Here is a 20198-nt window from a genome sequence, read left to right on the forward strand (position 1 = left end):
GGGGAAAGAGAGAGGGAGAGAGAGAGAGACAGAGGAGGGAAGGAAAGAAGGAAGGAGGGAAGGGAGGAAGGGAGGACAGGACGGAGGAAGGGCTCACTGAAATTTTCGTTGCCCCAAGCAGACATTACTGAGATAAGGTAACAGGAAATGCAGCTTAATCCTCCACCAGTTGTGCTTGGGAAGCCGGGGAGGCAGCTCCCAGAACCCCCGTAATCCGCGTGGAAGAAGCGCCGCCCAGATGGCGTCGGCGGAGATTACCGGCTGGTAATCCCTCCTGCCCCGCAGGGTTCGCTGGGCCGGCGTGCTGTGGTCAGCGCACTGGTTCTGAACCGGAGAATCGCCGGTGTCTGCCGTGGGCTGTGCTGAGCGTCCACCCACGCCCTCGTGGAGCCCGGCCTCCTTTGTTGACCCAGGGGACGCCCTGCGGGCCAGGTGGTTCCTTGTTGACCCAAGGGCACGGCAGGTGGCGAGGGCTGTCACACAGGCCTTATCACACACACCTGCCTGTCCCGAGGGTGGGAGGCGCCCAGGAGGAGGCACCTGGGGAGGGCGCTGCCTCTCCTCCCCCCCCCCCCCCGGGCTTGATTGCTCCAGTGAGGCCGCGTGGCCGGCGGGGCACTGGACTGAAGAGCCCGGCGGCCGTCGCGCCATGCGCCCGGCACCTGCTGGGAATGGCCTCTCGGGAGATGGAGCTCGATGAGGACTACCAGTCCCCGTTCGATTTTGACGCCGGAGTGAATGAGAAGTACCTGTACCTGTCTCCCAGTGGGAACCCGTCTCCCCCCGGATCCCCGACGTTGCCGCAGAAATTTGGTAACTACGAGTTCCCGAAGGTTAGGTTTGTGGCTAATCAAACCTGGACGCCACGTGGGGTTGGCCTGGCTTTAAAATGGTTAGCGTCGAGGTGGCCCGGGGTGTCGGGGCGCTGGTTCAGCAAGGCTTTTGTGGGTTTCAAGCAGACGGAAAGATGGCTCATCATATGTGTAGCACGTATGTGTGCGTACGGTGGGAATGGGGTTGTAAAGGGGGTGCTGCTTGTGCGCATGTTTGCATTCTGCCGATCTGATGGCTCAGCGCCCACTGAGCTGATAAATAGCAAAAAAAAAAAAAGGGCAGAGGATCTCGAGGCCTTTGTTTCCGGTCGCTTCTGTGATTTGCAAAGACCTCCCACCCCACCCCCGGTTCTGTCTTTGCTGAAAGGAGCCTTAAGAGACTGACCGCAGCACTGACGCCCTTCCCAGGCCTGCTGGCGGAGGTCGGAGGTCGGAGGTCGGAGGTTGTCCTGGGTTTTACTGCGGATTAGTGAGAGTGAGAGCGACTGCTGAGAGGAGATGCCCAGGCAGGGGGCGTTGAAGCCCGCGGGCTCGGTCAGCCCGTCACGCCCGCCGGCTCGAGGATGTTCGCAGGCCACGAGCTGCTGCCGGGAGGACCTGGGTTTGCACGGGGCTGGGAGCAGCTCAGCCACCATCCCGGCCAACACTTGGAGGCGGTCGGATGACCTCGCCTGTGACTTGCCGGAGGAGGAAGCAGCTTTCCTAGAAGTTAATTTTTTCCTTATTAATGAAGAACAGGTCGCATTTTGCTCTCCGTCAGCTTAAAAAGTAGGACATTTATAATTAAATAATAATAAAAAAAAAACTCCACCGTGGTAAAGGGCACAGCACGGCACTTGGTTATCGGTGTTGGCTGAGGACTTACTGACGCCTCTCGTGGATTGTTTGCAGTCGGGGTGTAGTTTAGGTTTGCAGGAAGGGAACGCATTGAAAACAGCAGGGCAGAGCTGGTCTCGGGAAGTCGGGGGCTGGTCAGCAGCAGCCAGGTGTCTGCTGGGGGTGTCGGAGAGCCGGGAGGCCCTGGCCTTTGCTGTCCTTTCCCTGCCTCTGGGGCCACCTCAGACCTCGGTCATAAAGTGGCTCTTCCTCTCTACCTGGTCCCTGCGAGGACGACGTCCCCCACCCTGACTCTAGATCCTGTGTGCAGGAAAAGCTTCAAGAGCTACTGCTGCACAGTAGGGGAGTCGGAGCTCAACGACAGGGTGAAGCCCAAGTGACAAGGGGCCGGGGAGCCCGGTGCCGCACCTGGCTAAAGACGCAGGGTGGGCACCCGGCGCGGGGGGGCGGGCGTGGCCCAGCGTCGTGTGCACCCGGCGCGGGGGGGCGGGCGGCCCAGCCCCGATCACAGCGCCTGCGGCCCTGAAGCCAGGGAGCACCCTGCGCTCCTACTCCCTCGGGGGCCGGGCCGCCGCCCGCTGCCCCCAGCTCCTCTGCGACTTGCTCCCCCGAACTTCTCTAAGAAAAAGAGTCTGCGCGGGAGCGAGCGTTCAGGGTCAGAGGCCCTGCGTCTGGACCTCGCCTCTGGGGCCGCGCACGTCCCTAGCCTCGGAGGGCCTCGCTTTTCTGACGGGAATAAACGCCACGGCTCTCGTCCCCGGTTGGCGAGGGTTTTGTCTTTTGCTTTTATCTTTCGGGAGGTAACAAGTGAACCTCCTCGGCTGACGGGAGATTCGACCTCGGTAAATATTAGTCCTATTCTGCTTCCCTTCTCCATCTTTTGAAAACAGTTTTCGGTCCGATTCTGAGGAGGAGCGTTAACGTTAATAACCGCATCATAATTTTTTTTGGCTTCAGTTTTAAGCAATCCATACGTTAAAGTGTTGTTGTCTCCCCGTTTTCGCGTCGTGAGTGAGAAGTTGACCTCTTTCCTCCCGAAGCCGGGCTCCACCTCTGCCGTGGATGCCGCCCGCCCCTGGACACAGGGGAGCAGGCGGCTGACGTCCAGAAAGACTGTGGGGCACAGTTCGGGTCCCCAGGCTGGGGGCAGCTGTCCGTTCGGGCAAGGTGGAGCAGTTGCTCTCGACCGAGACTCCCGGGCTCCTTCACTTTGCACAGTCTCGTCTGTGTCGCTTCTAGACGTCCCCGAGTCCGAGTCCAAGAGTCCGACCTTCGGCCCCTGCTCTTTGTTTGGGCTCGGGAAGTCAGTGACTTGAAGCAAACGCTTCCAGGTCAAACCGGTTTGTCTCGTTTCGAAATCCTAACTCGGTCCCGTGTTTTCGGGCTGCTTAACTTCTGTAGCTTCAGCGTCCTCACCTGTCGGGGTGTGGTGACCCCCACCTGACAGATGTGTCGCAGGTGAGTGATGCAGCCAGCGTACATGGACCACTCAGCTCCAGGATGGGTACAGGATGGGTACAGGTAGCCGCCCTGGAGGTGGCCGAGGTTATCACATGACGCAGTTTGCTGGGGATTTCAATTTCTACCCTCCCGTTCTCCTTCATGTCCCGTATTTTCCAATTTTCCCCTCCAGCCGATCATCCTGGGAATTACGGTGTTGATAATTTGCTGCCACCTGCAGGCTAACATTGAGCAAGCAGAACGGAGGCTTCCATGGTGTGATCCGTGGCTCTCAGGGTCGTGGTGTGATTCCGTGGCTCTCAGGGTCGTCGTGGCGGTCCCGAGGCCGTCTGCGGGCACCGCCGTGACCCCCTTTTCTGAGACGTTTATTTTCCCTAGTCGCCTAAATACTCGCAAAGCATTAGAAGCCCCTTAGATTCTTTGTGGAATCGGGCCGCTCCGCATAAAGCATTATTCAGATACAGCATTTTTCCTCAAGTGGATTTGTGAAATAGTGTTTATCGAAAAGCGTGAAAGAGTCATTATTTAAAGCACGGGTCAGCGCCTGAGTTTCATTGCGGTGCTGTTGTTTTGGCAGGAAGGTCCTGAGATTTGAGCAAAGCATTCAAAGTAAAGAATGTTTATAAGGCGCTGTCTCACGGTCCTTCCTATGTGGCCTGGACGGTTGTTACCTTCATACATTATAGTTTCGTGCTCATCGCCCACACTCAGTCTCGCGCTCCTCACGTAACCTGGCATCGGGGATAAATCTGCGCGCACACGTGGGCCCTCCTCCGTGGGCTCTGATAGAACCTCGGACAGCTCCTGTCCACAGGAAGAGGGTCCTGCTCTGTTGGCCCCGCCGGCTTGAGGTTTCATAGTGTGCGGTGTGCGTTGGCGCATGCCTTTAACGATTCTGTAGACGCCTTCCAGGCAGGCACTGTTTCGGGCCTGCTATGCTGTAACGATCGTCATCACGAGTGCTCAGCGCCACCGTCAGTTAACACGTGAGAGGCTTCGCAGCGTAGACCCTGGGCCGCTCGCGCTGGCCGCAGCGCTGGCTGCTTGTTGAGCAAACAACGTGATCATTCTTCCTTCTTCCTCTCCGCCCGGGTGTTAAGTCTGTCCTCTGCCGCCTGGCATGTCGCCTTGGGCAGGTGGCACACAGCTGCTGTGGCTGAACTGGCATTTCTCAGAAACGGACGTGGGGTGAGGAACAGCTGGGGTGGCCGTAATGCTTGCTGGCACCTCCCCCCCGGGCCCCGGCGTCAAAGCGTCCGCGCCAGGAGGCTGGGAGAACGCAGCGTGACCTGGCCTGGGTGGCGGTGCTCTGACCGGGCTACGAAGCCCCTGCCTCAGGCGTGGGATTTGGGTGGGGGCCGCCCAGAAGCTCGGCGATCAAGCTCAAAATATGTTAATGTAGTTTTTAAACAAATGAAAAGCAGTGCAAGAAAATCTATGATGAGCAAAAGACTAAAATTTTGAATCAGGGCAAGATGGGCAGCAGTGCGGTTTCGGAGGCCGTGGCCAGAGGGCCGAGTAGGCGGACTGAGCCCGCCCGGTTAAGACGCTGGTGTTGCGGTCATCACGGACCCTTTGAGTTAACTCTGACGTTGACAAACCGTTGCGTTAAAATGGTAAAAGGAGTCACATGGAGATTTTGGGTGGCCCCTGAAATCTTGCACCTGGGGCGTGGGGCCTCGCTGGCCTCGCCCCAGCTCCGGCCGCGTGAGCAGGAGGAAATGGCCAGGAAATGGTGTGTGGGGTCGGTCTCCAGGAACGTGGCAAGCCTGTACGTGGGCATGGGCCACGTCTCCGAACACGCGCATTGGAATGTTTTAAGGGTATCTGGAAGTGGGGCGGGGGTGGGGGAGGAGGCGTTTCCTGAATCTATTGACTAATGGAAAGAAACAATAAACTTCCTTTACCCACAAGGAGGTCATTAGCTGTGGGGTTTGATGCCCAGGGGAAGCGGGGAGCTGAAGGCACTTACGGCCCCCCACCCCACCCCACGGGAAGGGCTGCTCACGCTCAGCGCTCGACTGGCTCAGCATCTGAGGCCTTGCCGAGGTCCTGCTGCTGGGCTCGTAACGCTCCTGCTTTGCGGTGACTGTGCAGTGACCGAGGACGTGAGGAGGCTGAGAGAATGCAGTGTTTTCTAAATTCGGATGTTGGCGGAAGCCGAGCTGGTGGATTTCGGTGGTTAGCTCAGGCTTTACTGGGGTCCTTTACGGGGACCCGGGTCCCTGGAAGGTGCAGAAGGTTGATGCGGGGGTCCGACCTCACTGGCTGGACTCCGGCCGGGGCAGCGGCGGATTTAACCGAGCTTTTATAACACACACTTTATTTTATTTATTTATTTTTTTATTCCCAACAAGGTCTGCTGGGAACAGACCCTGTGCCTGAGGCAGGAGAAGATGCTGTTGCCGCCATCGGAGCCACCGAGACCCTGTCCGAGGAGGAGCAGGAGGAGCTGAGGAGAGAGCTTGCAAAGGTACAGGAGCGTCTTTTCTGAAATTTCCTGTTTTGCATTTAAAATATATTATCATCCGTGTTTCTGTGTGGTAATATCTTACAGTCACCTTGGAGCACGCACACTCTCTTTCTCTCAAAATCGACCATGTTAACACGTACAGGTCAGTGGGTGGCATTTAGCGCATTCGTAATGTCGTGTGACTGTCACCTCGTCCTGAAACATCTCCAGCGCCACCAGGGAGACCTGTATTAACAGGGAGGATGAGAATTAACCGGTAAACTGCGAAATGGAGTCCGAAAACCTGGGCCGGAACTCTGGTCCCTACACTAAGAGTTTGATGCCTTAGGGCAAATCGCTTAGTGTACTAGATTTTCAACTTTATTTCTTCATCCATCTTATCCGTTTCCTCTCATATTCTGCCTTGACTATGTACTTCTTAAAACGCGGCCTCCAGCGGGGCACGGAGCATGGGGTCTGTCTGACAGGCACCGAGGATCGTCTTCGTTCTGGTCCGCTTTCTAATCCGCACCCTCTACGAGATGTGGCATTCTTTTTGTTTGTTTGTTTGTTTGTTTGTTTATTATTTTGGCAGCCGCATTACGCTCGATCTATCCCTCTCTCTTTTCGTTGAGTGCTGGAATTTCTCTTCACTTGGGGTTCTCAAAAGCTTTAATTGGCAGGAAAAGCAGGTGACTCGGCAACACCGCATGTGGTTTTAAAAGCCGCGTTGTCTCTGCAGTCACGGGAGTGTCGTGCGGGCCGAGAACGGGGCTCTGCCACCGGCCAAGGGAGCAGCCTTCAGGGGTCTGGAATGTTAACGCGTGTGCTTCAGGGACCCCGTTTTTTAGCTTCGTGGGACAGTCGGTCTCTCCTGCATGGTGCATGCGTCTCTCTGGGGTCTGGCTTTTCCCTGGCCTAACTCTTTCCTGTGCCCCGCGAGCATTTCCTCCTCTTCGGAGCCTCCGCCTAGCGCCTCGGCCGCCGCCAGTGTGTTTACGGCCTTCGTCTCATGCTCCGTGCCCCCTCAGGGCTTCTCTGTCCAGCTCTTTCCAGCGCCTCCTCCCAACGTCATTACACTTCCTCACGCTCGAGTCTCGAGTGGAAAAGACTCCGATCAGTCAGGAGTCTCTCTGCACGCCAGGCACATCCCTCGGGGCCGCTCGATGTGGGCGGGGCCCGCGTCTGGCTCCCCTGACCCATCGGCGTCCGGGGTCCCCGTGGGACTTCTGCACGGCCCCCGGGGGAGACAGCCTGATTTATTTACGGCCGTGGCCTGGGCAGGCCCTGGGACTGACGTTTCCAGTTAAACTCACGTGACACACGCGGCAAGGTCAGATTTGTGCACGTTCGGTGGGGGGTGGAGATTAGTTTGATCTGGCACACAAATGTGAGTTTTCTCGCGAGCTTTCAGGCGTGACCGTCCAGCCGGGAATGAGCGCCGGAGGTCAGGAGAGGGCCTGTTAGAGTAAGTGGAGTATTAGCTGTGCAGTTCCCAGCTGTACATCTGTCCCCGTGAGGTAGCTGTGTCAGGGAGTGTGGGGACAGAAGAGCAGGCCGAGGACAAACTCAAGACGGACGTACACGGGAGAGAAAAGAGAAACTCGACGGGAGACAGCAGCACGTAGCCGATTTTCCTAACAACATATACATGTTGTTTCTAAAGAGACAGGTAAAGGAATAGAAGTGTCTTTAAGCCCAGAACGCCGAGCGCGGCTTGGCGCTGGTAATCTCAGCTCACCGGGCGGCCCGCCGTGTTCTCACACCATCCTCTCCCTCACAGGTAGAAGAGGAGATCCAGACCCTCTCGCAGGTGTTGGCAGCGAAGGAGAAGCATCTAGCGGAGATCAAGCGCAAACTGGGCATCGGCTCGCTGCAGGAGCTGAGAGAGAACCTCGCCAGGGGCTGGCAGGAGGTGACCGCGATGCCCGCGTACGTGCGTGGCCCGCGCGGCCCTCTGCGGCGTGCGGGGCGCCGGGCGCCGCCCGTGTGGGGAGGGGAGTGGGCCAGCGAGAGGCCGGGGGCGCCGCGGCGACTCCTCCCGGCGCCACACAGGGCCCCCGCCCCGCCCGGTCCCCGCAGCTCAGCCTCTCCCCGTCTCCGATCTTCCAGACCGTGATGGGGACCGGAAGGGAGTCGGAAAAAACACAGTCTCAGTTCCCGAGATGTGACGCGTCGACTGGCCAGATGCGTGTCCCCGAGATATCGGCGTCAGCCGACAGAGCGCGTGCGAGGTGGCCCGGATAAGGGACGGGGCCAGACCGGTTCCGGGGCCCCCGGCCGCCCGGCTCCGAGCCGCCTTTGCGCACCTGCTTTGTGCATGCTGCGCGCGGGGGGCAGAGGCCCCCCCCCCCCATCCCTTGCCGTTTTGGTCACGCGGCTTTGGACGTGGCATTGTCACGCTTCCAGTAGCCGATGGCAGACTCTGCCCCCTGTCGTGTGTCCAGGCCCGTCCGCCGAGCTGGTGGCCCACGGCGGTGGGGCTGACCACGCCCTTCGGGGACCGGGCTACGGTGCCCTCCCCTTTGTGGGGAACTGTTCTTGGACCGGACCACCATAAACGGTAGTTGTTTTTAATACTGAACTTGGAAGGGTGTGTAAAAATGGCCGAGCACTCCTTTCTGTAAATGAGGCTCTTAACCTATCATTTTTTTTTTTTTGTTTTTCTAATCCCTGGGGAGGTGAGAAGAGAGAGCCCGTAGCTCACAGCTTTGTGTCCCAGCCGACGTCACGCTCGTTTTGAGTGTTGTACCTTTTACATCCTCTGTGGAGAGTCCACAAGTCTTTATCTGGTCGTTCTGCAGGCATGCAAAATTGAAAAGGAAATCCTTTACGCTCGTAAACTCATTTGGATGATAAAGTCTTGCTCTGGCCCCCTTTTAGGAGAGAAGCTCGTAGAAGGCATGCGAGGAACTTGATTTCGTTTTTGTGTAGTTTGGCTCAGGTGGAAAAGGCAGGAATACAAGGCATAATTTCCTCCCGCCCCGGGGTCGGTCTCCTTTCTCCGGGTCCATTTTCAGCCCTTGCCTGGATTTATCTGGCCTTGTCTTCTTGGCCTCTCTCTTCCCAGCACCACAGAAGACTGTGCCCGAAGCGAGCGATGGTTAAGGATGAGATGATGCCATGCTGAGCTGATGGCCGCGAAGCGTTTTACAACGCTCTAGAAAAACAAAAAAACAAACACCTAGCTTACTTTTCTTCGCTCTGTTTTCGTAATTTGATGCAGATACAAGAAGACGTCTGAAACGCTGTCCCAGGCCGGACAGAAGGCTTCAGCTGCTTTTGCGTCCGTGGGATCGGTCATCACCAAAAAGCTGGAAGACGTAAAGTATGTCCTCGCTGTTCCTTTTCGGTTAAGTAGCCGAGGCGAATGGCCGCGCGCCGTGGCTGCCTTTGCTCCCTGACTCCGGGTCCGGGCGATGCTGGGCTCTGCTCCCTCAAACCGGGACTGAAACCGTTGCCACGGTTCGTCCGGGCCCGGCCATCTCGCCTTATAGGCGTAGCATTCAAAAAGATCGTTTTACGACTACGTTTAAGATGGTTGAAAAATTCTGGTTGTGAACGTGTGTCCCTTGAGTCCTTCCTGATCGTGCAGGGTAAGTACGTCTGTCATGACTGCAAGTCTGTGGTCGTGGGCCGGGCCTCGTGTCTCACTGGGGACCAGTGCGGGGTGCCGGAGGGCACGCCGGGCCCGAGACCCGTCTTCCCCTCTGTGCGGTGTGTTTTTACACCACGTCGTGACTTCACCACGCTCACTCGGGCACTGACTGGCACTAACTTGTCCACCTTCCTGCTTAGGCCCGAATCTTGATTTCAAGCTGTTGCCTTTTATTTTGCATTTATGGTTTGGATGAGTCTGCAGAGCTTCTCCCGGCCGTTTCGGTAAAACCGCTTCCCCGTGCCTTTGTGAGTGCCTCCCCACCCCGCCTGTGGATCAGGGCCGTGCTGAAAGTGACAGATGTCGTGTAAATTGGCTGCGTGTCTTTTGGCATGAAAGATCTGTGCTCACAACACAAAACCCTCAGATTGCATGACTTCGTGTTTCTTCGTCTGTGGGGAACGTAGATTTTACAACCAGAATTTTGTGGGTTGAACAAGTTTGGCGATCAGCGGATTATTTCTGTATGGCCCAGACTCCAGACGACTCACTTGGTACTGGCATCGTTCCAAGCATGATGTCATAAACGTAGCCTTCTTGAACCCTGTTGGTGATGATAGACCCACCTCTCGGGGGCTCTCATTTCCGTCGAAGCGGACTCGGTCGTGTAGCACCCCACCCAGAGTCCCGTAAAAACCGTGCGCGACCGTTAAGAAGCAGGCGACGTCACCCTGAGGCTCACCGGCACTTCCTTCTGTTTTAATGCTGACCGCGGCTTCTCGCAGACTGCGCGGGCTGTCACACTCCTTTAGGTAAGGAGCGTGTGAGCCGGGACCGCAGGGCTGCCCTTGTCCGAGTCAGTGTGCCTCCCCCGGTGGTGATGCCCCCGTGGACGCCCGTGTTTGTCCCCTACGTACTGTCCTCATCGTGTTGGGATATTTTTTCTCTAGTGCTAGTTGTTTTTTATGGGAGGGGTTTCTCGCATACCATGGGCAATGGGTAAATTAAAAGAGGAAGAATTTGACACTGTGGTTCAAAGGGATAGGGAAATGATTTCGACTGTGTCGTTTTTTTAAAAAACTCATTTGTTTGTTTTGGAGGAGCAGCCCCATGGCGTGCGGGACCCCTCCCTTCCCGTGTCTGACTTCGTGTGTGTTTGGCACCCTCGTTTCTTCCGTGCTCTGCGGGGCCGGGGCCGGGGCCGCTGGCCAGAGTCCCGCGGTGCAGGTGCAGGTGCAGGTGCAGGTGCAGGTGTGGGGTTCTGCCTGTCCGCCGCCTCCGCTTGTGCTTGTCCGTCTCACGCAGGTGTTTTTTTGTGAGAAAATCAGTGGAAGGTGAAATCGACTATTGCTCTCCGCTTTTAGTGCCTGTTTTCCTAGCTTATCGATTTTACTATTTATTGTTTCTTTACTCTCGTTACATTCTCGAACGACGCACACCAGGAAATTTCACGGCTGCAAAAGGAAAAGCAAAGTCTGTCAGGCCGTCGGTTAGAAAGCACGTGACGACGGCGGCGCAAACCACGCCTTCCAGAAGGGGCCGAGCTCTCCTCCCCCGCGCCCACCCGGACCGTGCCCCCAGCGAGCAGTTGGGGGGCACGGGGCGGGGTGCGGGGGGCGGGACGTCAGCAGGCGGGGCGCGGTGGACGGCGCCCCCTCTGCGCGCCGCCTTCTCGCGCGGCCCCTCGCGTGCCCCGTGCTCCGGCCGCAGTGGCCTCGCGCGCAATCCGGGGTGCGCGGGCGCCGGCGAGGGGGGACAGGCCACCGCCCCCTCCCTGTCCCCGCAGACGGCTTAAGCCAGTGGACGCCAGTGGGCGCCAGGTGGCGCCGGGCGCGCGTCTCGTCGGTTCCGCGCAACCAGAGTCCCGTAGAAACCTTGCACCTTGCACAGCCGTTAGGAAGTAGGCGATGTCACCCTGAGCGATGTCACCCTGAGCGCCGTGGCTCTCGTGGGTCCCGGCGTAGCCACGTTTCCATTTCGTTTAGAAAGCATGACCGAGATTGTGCTCCGCACCGTTCTCAGTCCTGTTTTCAGTGCCTGGCGCCTGGCCTACCAACACGCGGAAGTTAAAGGAAGGCCTTTGATTACGGCTCGAGAGTGGGAGAAGCAGATTCTCTTCTGCAAGCTCAGTTTTATCATTCTGACCTGCTAAGAAGCTCGGAAAAGTCACTTAAAGAAAACAATTTCTAGGCCAAAAGTTCCTGATGGCAATCTTATTCGGTGCGTTCGCATAAGATAGAAAATATATGAAAACGTATAAAACAGAGAACCCGGGTAAAGAAAACCCCGTCTTTCAGACCAGCGGGTCACGGAGGCAGACACAGGCCACGTGTCCCCGGAGCTGCCAGGGGGAGGGGCCGGGACAGCAGATGTGGAGTGTTTCCCTCCGGCGGGAGCTCTCCTCCCTAGAGGGGACGCCGGGGGGCCCCTCCTGCCTCATGCTCGCGTGGTCGCCACCCCGCCGACGCCCCTGCGCTCCGTGTCCACACGTGCCCAGCGGGCGGGAGGCAACGATGTCGCTCCCTGCCGGGAGCTGCGGCTCTTCTGCTGACTCGAACTGTCAGACTCTTACTTTACGCTGCCGGTTCAGCAGTTACCGCTTGGTATTTGGGCGTCTGTGTCACGCCTCGCGTGGGTGTGAACGGGGGAGGAGGCAGGGAGGCCTGGTTTGGGTGCCCTTGGCACGAGGGTGGGCCACAGCGAGGCCGGGGCCGGGTGTGGGACAGAGTGGTGGGAATTACTCTGGGGGCCCCCCTGGGGGCACCCAGCGTTCCCTGGGGTGCTGTGTTCAAACCCCCCCCCCCCAATCCTGCTTGCTTACTCTCTACGCATGGACGGCCAGCATTGACTCGTGCTTTTACTTTCTGAGAGAAACTTGAAAAGGGCCGTCTGGTTTCACGGGGCGATTTCAGGGTTATTAATAGCATGCTGTAATCATTCGGACGATGTGTAGACCCGCAGGAGGCTGGTGGTGGGGGAGGAGTCCTGCTGGGGGGAGGAATTTTCCTGAGAGGGTGGCAGTGGCTGTGCAGGCAGCTTCTTTAGAAGGGTCTCAGGAAGGACAGGTAAGGTCTGGAGTTCTGACACCGTAGACTAAGAAGGATGGTTCTTTTTTTTTTTTAAATCTCTGTTCTTCAAATATGAATGCAACAGCTCAAACAGAAAAAGAACGAGCAAATTCCTCGCAGAATAGGTGGCCGCTGTGTGGGACGGAGAGACGGCTGAGCTCAGTGGGTCGTTTCCTGGGTCCTGTGTGACGTTAAGTGTGAAGATGTCTAGATAGTTCATTATCCTGACCGCACCAACTGCCGGCTTGTTTTGATTTATATCAAGATCATGTTTTATATCGAGATCCATGTTTTTCCGTAATAATGCAACAACGATTTGGGGAGCTGCACTTGAAATTCATTGCCATTTGTTATGACTGAGTCTTTGAGAAAACTAAATCATAGCACACAATATTTAAATGGAATCGAGAATACCTTGCACTGTCCTACATACCCAAAGGAAAGATGTTTCACCAAAATGCCGTGTTGGCGATCAGAGTGTTATAAGCATGGTAACAGTGTCAGCAGGGCAGAGGGACTTCGGAAGCCCGAGGACTGAGGTGCGTTCGTCGTGTGAGGTGACCTCCGTGGGGACGGCGGAGCCCGAGCGGTCAGTGGACTGCTTTGCCCGTGAGGAAGAAGATGCTCCTAGGAGCATGGGGCCAGTTCTTAGTCAAATGGCCATTGAGGACATTTTGTTTAATTGGGGCGCAGTAGAGGCCTCTTATTAGAAAGGCGACACTTCTGCTACTTACAGTCCCCACGCAGGTGATTTATTTTGAAACCCTCCTGTTGCAGTGACAACTATGTGGAAGAAAGACGGCCGACGAGCCTCCCCTGGCCCGGCGTGTGTGTGTGTGTGTGTGTGTGTGTGTGTGCGCGTGTGTGTGTGTATGTGTGTGTGCGTGTGTGTTTGTGTGTGTGTGCGTGCGCGTGTGCACGCCTGTGTCCGTGTGCCTCGTTTTTTGAGGGGAGGTGATGAATGCTGAATTTGGAGTCCCGAAGTTCAAGTTCTATCCTTGATCCTACCGTGACTTAGGGTAAATCCTCGGAAGGCTCGACGCCTTCCAGTTCCCTTACTATAAAGAGGCGAGGTTGAATTATCATCTCTATTAACTACGGGGTTACATTGGCCGGGGAATAGGAGTGAATTGTGTTGGAATAACTGTGATTCCCCTCACCTCAAAAAGTAGGTAATTCTTCATGGTGCCAAAAGAATGGGCTCCCAGAAAGCTAAATTTTGGTTGCTTTTTATAATGTCTAATCACCGCTGTACTAACTTCATTTCTGTCTCTTTTTAATGCTGCCTCTCAGCATACGCTCCATTCAACATTCAATTAGCATGCCAGCTATGAGGTAAAGTATATTTCTATGAAACGAAAAGTTGGTCTCACGCTTTCTTCTTCTTTACCGGGGTATTTGCCTCGAACCGTCGCGAAGCGGGGAACTCGGATTCTGCTGTGAATGAGCTGCGTGTTTAACGCCGCGATCGTGTTGGGTGGTCACGGGAGATCCAGTAAATGTTTGTGATGTAAAACAGCAAAAAAAATTATTTTCTATTTTACTTTGTCAGTCTGTCGTTTCACATCTGTGATCCGTTTAATGGAGAGAGTGAACACGATTCATCTAATAATAAGCCTTAGATTTCGGTGGGCGCAGGCGCCTTGCCAGCCCGGTCCACGTCGGCTCACTGCTCCCCCTGCTCCCCGGGGTCACTCCCCCCACCCCGCTCTGACACCGGGAGCCAGCTGTGGCTTATTCCTGTCCTCTCTCATCAGGAAGCACTTGGCACATGTTATTACCTCATCTTCCTCTCTAGAGGGGCAGAGGTCTCCAACCAACTGTGCTTGGCTGGAACTATGGTCACGTCGGGAGGCTGTCCCTTCCCCAGTATTTCTGACTTTGTCAGCTGAGGGTGGGGCCTGACAATGTGCATTGCTAATAGCTTCGCAAGAGCTACCGATGCAGCTGGCCAGTCCGGGGAACCACACCGGGGATGGCTGCCCGTGGCCACCGTGGGAACCAGGAAGCCCCTGCACCTGCCTTCACCTTTTTCATCTTGTAATAGTAGGAAGAGTATTTGAGGTCGAGCAGATAATGCAAAGGCCTCAGAGCCCTGGGCGTGAGCGACACAGGTGTCGTGACCCTCCTCGATCGATGGGGCTGAACCTGCAGCCATGGGAGGGGCTCTCTGTGGGCTCCGAGGGCTTCCGTCAGCCGGGGCAGCTTTGTGAGGAGGCCGAGCCCCGCTTCCGTGCTCCCTGGGGCCCAGGGTCCCTGTCGTAGAAGTTCCTCCAGTCCTGCTCGGAGATGTGGGTTCACGCAGGAACCATGCCAGGCAGCACGTGGCTGTGGACACAAGTCCAGCTGATCTCATGGTGGCGTTTGCCTGGCAACCTGGCGTAGCCGATAGAACCGATGTTCTACCTGGCTTGTTTCCTCTTCGCACAGGTGCCCGGCTGTATCTATAGCTCTGTGTCTAAGACTGGCCCCATCCATGGAGTCAGAAGCCTCACTGCAGAAATCTTAGAACAGAGCTGGGCAGTCTTACGCGACAGGACACGTTGGTGTATACGCCTGCACACCGCGGCGTGGAGAAACATTTCTGTACTTTCGCTCATTGAGAATAATGGTCAACAGGAATACAGTCTAGTAACAATGTTTTCAAAATTGATGGCTTTTTCAGCATTCGTGATTTTACTATTGTTTTTTTTTCTCTCTCCACAGAAACTCCCCGACTTTCAAATCATTTGAAGAAAAGGTTGAAAACTTAAAGGCAAGTAGAGAGGTGAACAGGCTCTTTGTGTTATCCTTCTTGGGGCCTTCACTTTCTCTGGTGTGGGTAAATCACTCTAAAAACATTTAAAGAACTTTAATAACTTTATTCTTTGCACGATTAGTGACTATTTAAGGTGATATGTACTCACAGTCAGTTTTTTTGAGTGTACGTTGTCACATGGCACCATGCTAAGTCCTGAAAAGAAACGTAGGATTTAAAAAAAACAATAGTAACTTGGAAGTTTGTGTTGCTTTTTGTACTGTTCATTTCAAATACTTTGTAATTGGACAAAATTTAAGACAAATGTTATTGCATAAATTTAAAGATATAGAAGAGCACAAAACCAAACAAGAAACATTGGTCTTACCACCCAGAGACAGTGACGTATGTGGACAGGGTGACTACGCTAGTGTGATTTAAAAATTAACCATACATCATAAACATTTTTCTCTATCATTGTTCCTTCTCAATGTTTTGTTTAATGGCTGTGTGCCTGTACCTTAAAATGCACATCGTGTATCCAGGCCTCAGTTATTGACGTTTTTATCATGACGACGATGCCGCAGTGATGATCGTCGATGATTCAGTCACGTTTGTCGATCGCTTCGATTCCAATAAAGTGTATTATCTTCAAGATTATATTCAAAACCATAAAATCATTCAGTCTCAGGATCGCGAGTCACCAGAAAGGTGGTTCAGTCCTGTTCCCTGCCCACCCTTCTCTGCAGAGCTCCTGCAATGCCCACGGGTTCGTTTCTGCCTAAACTAGTTCTGATAACGACAGCGGGCACTTTTTAAGGGTCGAAACTAATATCTTAAATGTTTCCTGTAAGTCACCTTGAAAGTGCAGATTCACTCTTAAGAGTGGTAACCGAGCCACTTGCTTCCGAGTGCACCATTTTTGAATTAGAGGAGCAGGGCGCACGCTTAGGGGGGGAAAAGCAGACGCTGTGAGGAGTCGCAGTCTAGGGCCATGACCACGGTGGGGCGAGTGAAGGTCGGAGTCGAGAGATGTTTAGAATGAAGAAACGACAGACGAAAAGTGAGCGATTGACCGGATGTGGAACAGGAGGGCGACCGATGACGGGCAGCTCCCGGGGGCCGGACGGCGACAGGTCGGCCATGCTGCAGCCGTCCGAAGTCTCAGGAAAGAGGGGAAAAGGGCCCAGGCGCAGGGAGTTCCATCTTAGACACTTTGAATTGCAAGGACTTTTCACATTTTATTATCCTTGGGAATGTGTTTTAAAAATTTTAATAAATATACACTGGATACAACTTGTGCACATGTTTCAAACAATTCAAAGGTTTTTAGATGGGAAACCAAAAAGAACGAGAGAGAAAAATTTCAACTAGATTCCAGCTGTTAATGGGTCTCTAGCCGGTCAGTTAAGATTGAGCGAAGAGCAAGGTCAAGTTAACCACACTGCGAGTTGCATCCTTGGTCACTGCTTGGTTCCTTGATGTTAGTCACCTGTCCTGTTCGGTCAGTAGTCTGAGATATAACAGAGAGGGAGCATCGGTGTCGTTCAGGACAAAGTGCCGTGTGAGGGCTTGAAACATAAATGTTGTACAGACGCCAGGCAGACACACTCATCCAGACACACATCTATTGATAAGTTGGCGTGTGGGAATCACCTGGAGATGCCGTTAGAGTGTGGATTTCAGTGCTGCAGATGGAGGTGGGGGGCCGGCCTGAGACTCTGCATTTTCTCACGCGCTCCCAGGTGACGACTCATCTGTAGGTCCTTGTGCCACACTCTAAGTAGGAACGGGTTAGAAAGCTGACCCTGTCACTGAGAAAAATACACGTTTCTTTCCTTTGCTGAATGTGTAGCTGAACGCGTAATTTGATGGACTACATAGTAGCATAGTATTATCTAAAGAGAATTCGATAGATGTTTTAGAATAATGGGCCTTTCAGACTTCTTCAGACAAGTTTCCCTATAAAGAACAATAAGCAGATAGGGGGAAAAAAGAGAGGAGGAGCAGCATGGACCAATCCGAACTCACGCAGCAGAAAGGTCGCACGTTTTCCTATCCAACCGCACTAAACGTCACTGTGCTCGTGGGTTCCTGATTTATTTGAAGTACAGTTTGACCTACTTTATGCAGAGTCAGCTAAGTGTGTGTTTCATGACGTCTTTTCCTTTTCGAACTTGATTTAAAGTCGAAGGTAGGGGGGACCAAGCCTGCCGGCGGCGATTTCGGCGAAGTCTTGAATTCGACGGCGAATGCCAGCGCCATCTCCACAGAGCCCCTCCCAGACCAGACCCACGAGAGGCCGTGAGATGCCTGCCTCCGGCCAGCCGGCCACACACTGCCAGACGCCGCGAGCGGGGCCCAAGCACATCTCGTCCACATTCATCGCTGTGAATTTCTACCCCATGTGCTATTATTTAGCTTTATATATTCCTTTGACCAAACTGTCTGTGGGTTGAGCAAAATGAATATATTTTCACCGCTGTATTCCCGGGCTACACCCTCTAGTGTGCATCGAAGGCCCGTTACGTAGGAAGCACCATTATAACAACATGTGTAGTCCCTGGGACCCCCCCCCCCCCAAAAAAAAAAATGATCTGAGAAGCTGCAGGTTGTCGTGATGGATTTCCTGTTTTATGCCAGTTTGATCTTTGTCTTCTATATGATTTTCTTTTTTCCCTCTTCGACCCTCTGTGTATTTGATTCTTCGCTGAAATCGTTCTTTAAATTTTTCCAAATCCTGATTTTTATATGTTTTGGCATGATTTTCTTTACCACCAAGGGAAGAACTACTACCTACAAAAAATATTTTTGAAAAGACATTGTTTTGGTATAAGGTGTCTGATCTTGGGTGTCCAAAGACACCAGACTCAATAAATCGGCTCTACATCCTATCCGTTATAGTTTTGTAAATGATAACATGTATGGTAATTCAAACTCCTCGGTGACTTCAGAGTGGAAAACTTACATCATTGTTTGTTACCATTGGTGACAGTAATTGTTTCAGTATATTGGTTCATATGTCACTTCTATCAACTTATTTTTCACTAAATTAAATTTGAGTTTCAGAATAAATTGCAAAGTAACATTTTACATCAAGGATATTGTATTATCAGTAGGTTGATATATGAACACTCTTATCAAGTGTTCAATTCAAAAGCCCGAAGGTTTTTTAGATCTAAGTAGCTGTAAAAATGCTCAGATCAATCACACTAGGGTTTGCTGTCTTCATTTAATTCATTTAGCGCCATTTAAGATAAGCACACAAAGTTATATGACTAATATAACTTGAAAAAGTTGTATACTAAGGGATTGGTGGTAACTCCAGAAGATTCACTGCATTAATAAAAATCAACTCATCATTTTCTACTGATATGTTTTCAGTGGTTTAGAAATTATTAAATGATTCCGTAGACGTTGCCCCCTACATCAAAAACCATCAGGGCTGAATGCACCAAAGCCTCTGCAAGCGTCCGCACCGAGGCCACGGTACTCTGTGAATTCTAATGTCTACTCACTCGTCACCAACACCTTTTCCTTATGCAGTGTATGATTATGGCCTACAATGTTGTATTTGTTATTTATCAAGGTGTGATGGTTTTATTGTTGTTTATGCCAAATGTTAACTGCCAACCTTAGACTGACCTAAAGCAATTTTAAAAAGCATGACTAGGTTTACTTCAGGATACATTATCTTATGAAAACCAAATTTGGGAAGCCATGAGTGTTGATTGTTATAAAATAACATGCTGCCATTCTTGATTCTTAGAGCTTTTGTTAGAACTTTAGATGCGTTTGAAACTCTATTACATGTGAAAAGCTTAATAGATTCTGTATGTCTGTAGCATTGGTCTCGAGATTCATTATGGTCTGGATAATAAGTAATCAACTGGTGTCTATGGTTTGAAAAATGGCAATTTTTTTTTTTTTTACCATCTGCTTTAAATGACTACTTAATGGTATCAGACTAACATATCATAAATTATTCCTTATAGAGGATTTAAAGCAAAGGTCATTGAAGCACCCCCCCAGAGTGGATCCGTAGAAATTTTTTTTAAAAATACAAATATTGTGGTTACTCAGCATAACTGTTAAGTTATATTTTTCTACCAATTACCTAGTCTTTCAATTTTTTATCACAGTATCTTCTCATCACATTGTTTCTTGAGCTTCCTGTCTGTTACTATCTTTTTGAGAAGGCAAAATGGCAATTATTTTAGTTGAGTGAAATATCCTCAAATCCCTTTAGTTTATTGGGAGAAATGATAGAAATCGGGGTGGAAAATGGGATGGGTGTACGTGAGTATTGGTGATGGCTGTGAAGGAAGAAATTAGAGAATCACTACACTTTATCTAAAAATGAGTTAAGCTATTGCAAAGTACTCTGCTTCTTAAAGTAGTCATCAAAAGTAGAGGGAGGATGAATGTAGAAAAACAAATGTGATTTAGAAATATTATTCAGAATGGTCTTTGTGGAAGATTCGAAGTTATAGACTCAGTTACACTCTACTGTGTTTTCTGTTTGGCACTGTAAGATAACAGCAACTGAGAGCAAACTCTCCTATATTCAAGGATTCAAGAAGTGTCAGAGAGGAAAACAACCCCTGAAATTGTCCCCTTCTTCAAAGAAATGGCCTTCGTTTACATTTACGGAGTTTGTGGGAAATAAAGCAAGAATTCTTACGCGTATGAGGACAAAGTAATGACTGGAGGAGAGTAGAACTTACCGGCCTATCAGTTTAGTAACTCAAAGAAACTACTGAAATAGAGCGAAAGCATGTTTAATTTGGAATCACTATTTCTGGATCTGTTAATCAAGAAAGGCACACTGTCTATTTTTCTTTTGTATAGTAGTTGAAAACAATAAAAATGCTGTAATTTGGGTATGGGTCCTTTTGTATGTGTCGCCTGTCCGTTGAGGAAAGGTTTGACAACTTCTCTCCAAAGCCCTCATTTCACGCTTCCTCTCACTTGATGCTTCTGATGCTCTCCCAAAGACAGGGAATTAAGCAAGCATAACTTGAAGTTGGGTGCTCTAAAGTCATACATTTAAAAACTTGAGGATTTGTCCCAAAATGCCTGTTGTCACAATCCTGAAGGAATTTATCATCTGGCTGAGGTAGGTCATGAGCATAATACACCTATTGCATTTAAGAGCTGGCATGTTAGTAACCCCATTTGTCCTGCAGATACTGATAAAGTTTACACAGCA

At 52.2% G+C, this 20198-nt stretch overlaps 1 protein-coding gene across 10 annotated transcripts in view; it reads left to right on the forward strand.

Moving 5' to 3' along the window:
• The window catches only part of TPD52 (tumor protein D52), a 173551-nt gene extending 153681 nt beyond the window's left edge, over nt 1-19870 (forward strand). For 6 of the 10 annotated variants that reach the window (XM_016151479.2, XM_016151474.2, XM_016151477.2 and 3 more), the window contains 7 exons: nt 5489-5604; nt 7367-7515; nt 8810-8911; nt 9967-9993; nt 13543-13584; nt 14956-15016; nt 17175-19870. In XM_016151479.2, coding sequence (XP_016006965.1) covers nt 5489-5604; nt 7367-7515; nt 8810-8911; nt 9967-9993; nt 13543-13584; nt 14956-15016; nt 17175-17294 — 617 coding nt within the window. In that variant the 3' untranslated portion in view covers nt 17295-19870. Of the gene's footprint in view, nt 1-600; nt 814-5488; nt 5605-7366; nt 7516-8809; nt 8912-9966; nt 9994-13542; nt 13585-14955; nt 15017-17174 lie in introns of those variants that run through there. The other 4 variants (XM_016151480.2, XM_016151471.2, XM_016151475.2 and 1 more) reach the window with 4 other exon arrangements.
• Nucleotides 19871-20198: the final 328 nt, after the last annotated feature.

This window comes from Rousettus aegyptiacus, unplaced genomic scaffold (assembly GCF_014176215.1).
Source record: "Rousettus aegyptiacus isolate mRouAeg1 unplaced genomic scaffold, mRouAeg1.p scaffold_m13_p_15, whole genome shotgun sequence".
NCBI classification, from domain to species: Eukaryota; Metazoa; Chordata; class Mammalia; order Chiroptera; family Pteropodidae; genus Rousettus; species Rousettus aegyptiacus.